We start from the raw sequence: 8449 nt of genomic DNA, 5'->3' as shown, positions 1-8449 counted from the left end.
CCCTCGGACTGACATCAAAGAACCTGAGACTTCATGGTAAAGATTAGGGAATGATACGGTCAAGACCAACGGTTAAAGGGAGAGAACCCTTGAATGTCCTAGAAGCGCCGATGTTGGAAGAATATTAAAGGTGAAGGCTGCTACCTCCACATTAAAGACCCTGCACCTACCACCCTGGCCGCATTAATGAGGAAGTGACACTTAAACAGTGGAAGGGAAACTTCTGAGTTCTTGTTCAAAGGCACTAAGAAAAGAAATATCTAGGCTAAGGGAGGAATTGGGGGGCAACACGTGGATAAAGTATTAAAAAGAGGAGTATTTAAGGAGGGACCGGGAACAGAAACAGGACGGAACTTTTTGTAACCTAAAAAGAAGAAGGAAAAAGAGAGAGATATAATATAAGAACAGCTTTCGGCTTACGTCCGAGGAGGTCTATTTACATTACTCCTTATTGTCTCTAAGTACTTGGAATCTTTAGTTTGTCATTTCATCCCCATACACTTCTAACCTGGGTTTCAAGCCCACACTCTACAAATTCTTATTGTTTAAGGCTCATTGGGTCTGAGCCCATAACTATTCTTGGGTCCAGGCGCAATTGTGCACTTACATATATATATGTTCAAGTAGTCAATATCGTACTCAAAGTGGTTTGATTTAAAAATGCTAGTCCATGTCTAGCCCAATACCCCAGGCCAGCAATATAACTAAAAGTCTAAAAGAATACACTGCCTTGAACGTTCGCATCGGTTAATATAAAATAGCCCAAAATCCAAAATATAATTAATAATGCTCAAAATCAACTGGATCAGATTATGAAACGGTGTGCAAAATGAGATTTTGGTATAGTGCTTATGTAAATTTAAAAGTAATTGTAGGTTATGCAAAGTGATTTTATAAAACTTTTTTGTGTTTTGCAAATGATGAAAGAAAATAGTGAATAGTAATTGTTGGGTATATATGAGAGAGAACCGTTTAAAAAAAAAATGAAGAAAATTTGGCAGTTATATAAAATAGAGTATAGAATATATAATCAAATGTGGGTGTTGTGAAAAATGGTATCATGTATAATATTGTTTTTTTTTTCATTTTATTTATAATTAATAGTGAACTAACAACTCAATTTATTGTGAAAATATTATGAGATTTTTAGTTTTTTTTTTTCGGTCAACTTATTTTATAAAATTTTGAACGGTCTTCTATATCACTGACTATATTTTATTTTGTGACTTCCTGCCAATTAAAATGGCACTATCTCCAGTCCTACTTATCCATATTCTCCAATGAAGAGCAGAAGACCCACAAAATTCTACACACCATTCCATCCACTCTACGACATGTCGTGGCCATCTCTCTATTCTTTCTATCTCATTTTTTGCTTCTTCTCCCTTCTCTCAGGGATCCAAACAGACGACCTTCAAATTCTCATGCAACTAAAATCCTCCCTTCTTGAAACATCAAACACCAGTGCCTTCATTTCTTGGGAAACCAACAAATCCATGTGCAACTTTACTGGAATCACCTGCAACTCAGATGGTTTCGTTACAGAAATCAAACTTTCATACCAAAATCTAACTGGGGTTCTTCCCCTTGATTCCATATGCCACCTCCAATCATTGGAAAAGCTCTCATTCCAATCCAACTACTTGCAGTGTCCAATTATGGATCACTTGAACAATTGTGTCAACCTGCAGTTCTTGGATTTGAGCAATAATAATTTCACAGGGTGTTTAGTTCCTGCAGACATGTCCTCTCTTAGTAAATTACAGTATTTGTATCTCAACAAAAGCGGATTTTCGGGGACTTTCCCATGGAAATCTCTTCAAAACATGACTGGTCTTGTTCACCTAAGCCTCGGAGATAATCTTTTTAATCCTTTATCATTTCCAAAAGAGGTGTTGAAGCTTACCAACCTGACTTGGCTAAACCTATCCAACTGCAGCATCCAAGGAACAATTCCAGCAGAGATTGGAAACCTTAAAGAGCTAATCAACTTGGAACTTAACCTCAATAACTTGACAGGGGAAATCCCAGTTGAGATTGGGAACCTACTCAACCTCTCATGGCTTGACCTCAGCGACAACTCATTCACAGGAAAACTTCCAGCCGGTTTAAGAAACCTCACGAAGCTAGGGATGTTTGATGCTTCAAGAAACTATCTTGAAGGTGATCTATTCGAGTTAAGGTTCTTGAACAACCTGGTTTCTCTGCAACTATCTGATAACAAGCTCTCTGGCCATGTACCGGCCAAGTTAGGCGAGTTCAAGAAGCTTGAGATCCTTTCTGTAAGCAGGAAGAGCTTCACAGGTCCCCTGCCTCAGAAACTTGGCTCTTGGGCTGAATTCTATATAATTGATGTGTCTAAGAATTTCTTTACTGGTCCAATTCCGCCAGACATGTGCAAGCAAGGTACTATGCGCTATCTTCTCATGCTTCAGAACAATCTCACCGGAGAAATTCCAGCTAGTTACGCCAACTGCTCAACTCTACGATTTTTCAAAGTCAACAATAACTCCCTTTCGGGTATCGTTCCCGCCGGAATCTGGGGATTACCGAATGTATACATAATTGATATCGCATTGAATTATATTGAAGGCCCAATTGCGTCCGATATAAAAAATGCCAAGAGTCTTGCACAATTATTTGCTTCAAACAATCGCTTATCTGGTGAGTTACCTGCAGAGATTTCAGAAGCCACGTCTTTGGATTCAATCCAATTGAATGACAATGAGCTTTCAGGTAGTATACAACAACTTCCAACTTTTCTAACATCCTTTCTTATCTCAAACAATAGACTGATTGGGGAGATCCCATATCTGATTTGTAACTTGAGTTTTCTTCAAATCTTGGATATCTCTAATAATAGTTTGAGTGGTAAGATTCCAAAATGTTTGGGAAATTTCAGTGATAATCTTCAGGTGATGGATTTTCGAATGAATAACTTCTACGGCACCATCATTGATACATTTGCACAGGGTAATCAGTTGAGAACTCTTGTCTTTAATGACAATCATTTAGAAGGGTTGTTACCAAAATCTTTGGTCAATTGTACGAATTTGGAAGTTCTTGACCTTGGAAATAACAACATAAATGATCTTTTTCCCCATTGGTTGGAAGCACTTACCACTCTACGAGTTCTTGTCTTGAAATCCAATAGATTAAATGGTCCTATAGGAAATCATAACATTAGTGGGATATTTTTACCTAAGCTACGAATTCTTGACCTCTCGCAAAATGAGTTTAATGGTCTTTTACCAAGAAATTATTTTGAAAACTTGAATGCCATGATGATTGACGATGAAGGTAACCATGAACCAATGTATTTGGGTAAAAGTTCTTATTATCATGATTCTGTGGTGGTGACCGTGAAAGGGTTGGAGATTAAACTGCAAAGAATTCTAAGTATCTTCATAGCAATTGATTTTTCAAGTAACAAATTCGAAGGAGAGATTCCAGAAGCACTTGAAAGGCTTATAATTCTTCGATTGCTCAACCTTTCCCATAATAACCTAACCAACCATCTCCCATCATCACTGGCAAATTTGTCAGAGCTTGAATCTTTAGACCTTTCTTCAAATAAGCTCACTGGACAAATTCCTATTCAATTAACAAGTCTAACATTTTTGGCCAAGTTAAACGTTTCACAGAACAAGCTTACTGGACCTATACCTCAAGGCACGCAATTTGGTACATTTGAAAACAGCTCATATGATGGGAACTTGGGATTGTGTGGATTTCCTTTGACTATCAAATGTAGCACCGGTGATCCATTGCCACCACCACTACCATTAATATTCGAAGAAGACAATGATTCGATATTTGCAAGTGGATTTGGTTGGGAAGTCGTGTTATTGGGCTATGGATGTGGATTTTTGGTTGGATTGGCTATGGGATGCATTGTGTTTAAAAGAGGAACACCTCAATGGCTTCTAAGATTTGTTGAAGGAGACCGAAATGGAAAGAGGAGAAGGAATAATAATCCAAGACCCAGGAAAAGAAGAAATTAATGCATTCAATGGTGCTCTAATTGGTGAGTTTGACAAACTTCTTTTTAGAATACTATGTGTTATGGTTTTGTATAAACTTGCGTTAGAAATAACATCATTATAAGTATTTTGTAATATATAATCCCTTCCCCTATCTTCTTGATGATTGCAGACATCTAATCTCTCAATTTCAGCAAGTGAAGGTGAGCGGCGTGAGCCACTGTTCAGTGAATGCAATAAGTGTGCTGATGACTTTAGCGAAGAAAAAGACCAGCCTTGCCTCTGATTTTGTTTATTTTAGTAGTCCTCCTGTGGACTTTGCATACTGCTTTGTGCTTTATGTTCGGACTGTAATGAATGTTATGTAAACAGGCATTGTCCTGTTCCTGGTTCTTTGTAGCCTCTTTTATGAAGTTTCCGTTTCTAGTTTGCACCAAAAAGAAAAATAGAAGGGTGGCCTGGGCTTCAATTAGAGTTCTAATATTTTTCTTTTGGTCAAATCCATAAACTGAAAGGGAGTGGGAGAGAGAGGAAATCGCTTTGGTAAGTCGAGGAGTGAATGTAACTTTTGAAACTAAGGTGCAACAATTGGCAAAAGCTAGTCACAAAAAAAAAAAAAAAACAAAACAAAACTAAAAAAAAAAAAAAGAAGGGCCAAAAAAAAAATCAAGCATCAAATAATCATCATTAATTAGAAAAATAAAAATAAAGGAGCAAGTAAATAAATAAAAACAATTAGTAGAATGGGGTAATTGAACATATTTGATAGGAATACAAATCATTTATCCTAAATGAAAAATCATTCATTCTCATAGGAGAAGTCTTCTCTACTCTCATAAAAGGTATGGGTTCCAATATAGGATCTATGATAGGGTCCACACCTTCTTCTAGAGGAAGATGATTGCTTTAATAGGAGTCAAGAATTTCTCGTCCATACTTTTGTGTTTTACTTTATGTTTTATCAATCACGGTTTATTATATATTTTTTTCTACTTTTCTTAAAAAATAATTAATAAAATCAAGTTCTTCATGTTAATGTTCAAATTCTTCATGTTTTCATCAAATTTATTCTGTAATTTGCACTCTAAAAGGATTAGATTGTGAAAATCCTTTCTAACATTGACTTCTAATACCCTTTGCTTGAAGACAAGAGCCAAGACAGTGATAAAAAAAAATTAATAATAAACAAAAAAAAAAAAAAAAAAACATAGATATAGGAGAGGTTAAAATTGACTTCATCTCCATGTCATTAATTTAATTGGTTACTTTAAAGAATTTTAAACACGCTTTTAGAAACTGGGAGTTTAAGCAGGAATCTCTAACACCAAGTGAGCCTCCAGGATTCAGAAAGTAGCCGATTGTTTTTGAAATGTGTCCAGCTTAGAACAATGATCTAGACCTCGAAGAACAAAATGCTGTGTAGAAAACTCAGCCCTTATAACCCATGATAGAAAATTTAGTATAAGTGTATGTTTGGCAAAAATTATTTTTGCCAACTTATTTTACTATTCAGCTTATTTTTGCTATTATTTATGAGTCTCGCTATACTTTTTGATACTATTCATGGATCCCACTATATTATTTTAACTAATTTTTGTCTTTATCTATAGTACTTTCAACAAAAAAATTTTAGTTTCAGCAAAATAATTGGATTCTAAACAAACCCTAAGTTTAGAAAATTGTGAATACAGTGAACAAAGCTACATATAATCATTAAAGCTCTAGTTGCTTTTCATGTGATTTAGCAAGAAAGAGCTGTGTGGTTTGGAACAACTCCTACATTTAGAACATGTTGCCTAATCAAATGCAACCCAAATAATTGAACAAAACAAAGTATTCAAACTTTTGAGAGAGAGACTAACAATTAGATAGCAAGGTCATGTGCACAAAATATATGTTGCCTTAAAATATGACACACAACATATGCCAAAAAAATAAGTTTTTATATCTTATACTTCTTTGATAAAAAAATAAAACAAAATCTTTTACTTATGGTGAACAAATTAAATATAAAATTTCATAAAAAATATATATATAAAAGAAAAGGAAAAAATATGTAAATTGTTGCTTATGTCAAACATGTTTCTAATTCAAATACGACTAACAAAGTTCGCAGGACTAGTAGGAGAGCGAGTTTAGGTTTAAATGGGTAAAGTTCAAGAGAGGGAAATTTGTTCAGGAGAGAGAGAGAGAGAGAGAGAGAGAGAGAGAGAGAGAGGAAAATGTTTTGGTAAGTGGAGTAGTGAATGTAATTTCTGAAATTATAGAGCAACAATTGGCAATAGCTAACCGAAAACAGAAAGAAATAATAAAGAGTAAGGCGTTAAAAGAGGGAAGACAAAAAACCAAGCATCAATTAATCACCATTTACTATGAAAATAAATTGGAGTAAGAAAATAAGAAAAAATAATTAATGGAATTTTTTTTTTTTTTGGTTGAGAATAACAGTTGAATGGATTTAAGTATTTAACAGAGAGTGGAAGAGACAAATGAGGAAGGAGATTTTTTTTTTTTTTTTTTTTTTTTTTTTGAGAAAGTAAGAAGGAGTTTCATTTTCTAAAAATAATAGTAGTATTATGTTAAAAATAATAATTTAAATTGACATTGTTTTGAAACTATTTGGGAATTTAACATTTTTTTTTTCTAAAATCAAGTTAGCTGAAATCGTGTTTTTAAAACATGTTTTTAATTTGAACTTAACCAAATCAGGTATTTTAAACCAAAAAAAAAAAATGACGTAGTCAAATAACTTCAAAACAATACTAATTTGAATAATTAATATTAAAAAGAGATTAATTTATAAATTTTGCCGAAAACTTTCATTGTTGCGAATGCTGACTCTTATTTATTTATTTACGTATTTTTATAAAGCAAAGCATATCAAGCTGTCAGAGGTCTGAATAGCAGTAATGAAGAGCAAAGCTCTACTACTCAAGCACAGCAAGCCATCAAAAATGAAGAAGAAGAAGAAGAAGAAAGATACTAGCAGAGATGCAAAGCAGAACAAGAAAGTCATTTCAGTTAAAATCGACAAATAGTTTAGATGTGTGAATGTAAAGCTACAAGTAGTTTTAGCAGTGTAATAAAATGACAATAAGAAGCATGTGTAAGAGTTTGTTATGCACACGTGTTAGTGCAGTGAGAGTAGGATTCCTTTTCTGTTTTTCGGATAGTTGGTTAGACTCCACATCCTTCTATTTCACAGCTATAAATAGCTAGATGTAATTAGTTTGTAATTAATGAAATCATTCTCCCAATTATTCAGATTTCATAAAGCATGACGCATGGCAACTCGTAATTGTTAACATTAATCGTAGTCATGTTTTTCTCAACAACTTCCTCCAAGCCCTTTCTCCCCATGTAATTTATAAATTTTGTAAACTAGGTCTTCAGAAAATTTTGGTGTCTCTTCCTTAAAGGACTTGGATTGATGGTACTTCAATGCAAAAAATTTCAGAGGGCATGCTTGCTACTGTGCTGACTGATTTATGTAACACAATTGACCATCACTAGTATCTGGAGTAATGCACTCAATGACCCAAAGAAGTAACCAATTCATATGACTCAATCTCGGAAATCAAATATAAATATTGCTGGCAATGAAAAAAGTTTAATTTTCATCTATAGTACTAGATTATTCTAGGCAAACATATCAAATTTAATCACTGATACTCTAATTTTAGGGTCTATTTGGAATTCACTTATATTTTTGAAATTGAAAACTTTTTGCAGAAAATGCTATAGATAAAAGTAAAAATTAGCTAAAATAGTATAGTGAGACTCATAAATAGTACCAAAAAGTGTAGTGAGACTCATAAATAGTAGCAAAAATAAACTAACTTTTTAATTTGGAGTCAAACACATACTTAAAGAGGCAAACAAATTGCCTATGGGTCATTTAATGACATATTTAGATTTAGATTTCTTTCGAATAGGATACTAGATTATAAAATCCATCATTTTATTGATTGATAGCACATTGAAGAATGCAATTCGAGGAATGAGATGCTAGTACCAAACTAGGGTAATGATATTTTAGCATTTCAATGCTGGATGGAATTTCCGGGAATCATATTCTTGTGTTAGATTAGATCTCCATTTTCATGGGAACATCACAGATTCCACGCATGCAAAGAGATTCAAACTTTAAATTTGGAAAAATTATGGAGACAAAGCCTTTTCTTTTTCTTTTTTTTGTGGAATTTTACAAATATTATTAGTATATTACGGTATTACCTTTGAATTCTGATGGGAATGTGAATTTAATCCTTGAATTTTTTATTTGAATAATTTATTCATTTGACTTTTAGTTTGTCACAAATAAATATTCTGTTACTATATATATATATATATATATATATATATATATATATATATATATATATTTGTTGAGAAACTGTTAATATTTTATTAAATCCTAACCATTCTTCCATTTAAAAAAAAATAAATTAATAAAAAAAATCCCT

General features: G+C 33.4%; 1 protein-coding gene across 1 annotated transcript; it reads left to right on the top strand.

Moving 5' to 3' along the window:
* Positions 1-1334: 1334 nt before the first annotated feature.
* Positions 1335-4004, top strand: LOC142639313 (uncharacterized). The gene is made up of 2 exons (XM_075813516.1): positions 1335-2915; positions 3549-4004. Exons 1-2 carry the CDS (start codon positions 1335-1337, stop codon positions 4002-4004), a joined length of 2037 nt encoding a protein of 678 aa, XP_075669631.1.
* Positions 4005-8449: the final 4445 nt, after the last annotated feature.

Source organism: Castanea sativa, chromosome 6, assembly GCF_040712315.1.
Source record: "Castanea sativa cultivar Marrone di Chiusa Pesio chromosome 6, ASM4071231v1".
In the NCBI taxonomy this organism is placed as follows: domain Eukaryota; kingdom Viridiplantae; phylum Streptophyta; class Magnoliopsida; order Fagales; family Fagaceae; genus Castanea; species Castanea sativa.
This window is presented reverse-complemented; position numbering and strand designations above follow the sequence as displayed.

What these genes read in the sequence shown, in the direction of transcription:
- LOC142639313 (XM_075813516.1), top strand. Translation starts at nt 1,335, where the DNA reads ATGTCGTGGCCATCTCTCTATTCTTTCTATCTCATTTTTTGCTTCTTC. An exon ending in ATTTCAGTGATAATCTTCAG is followed by an intron (nt 2,916 to 3,548) that starts GTGATGGATTTT and finishes AATTTGTCAGAG; the next exon opens with CTTGAATCTTTAGACCTTTC.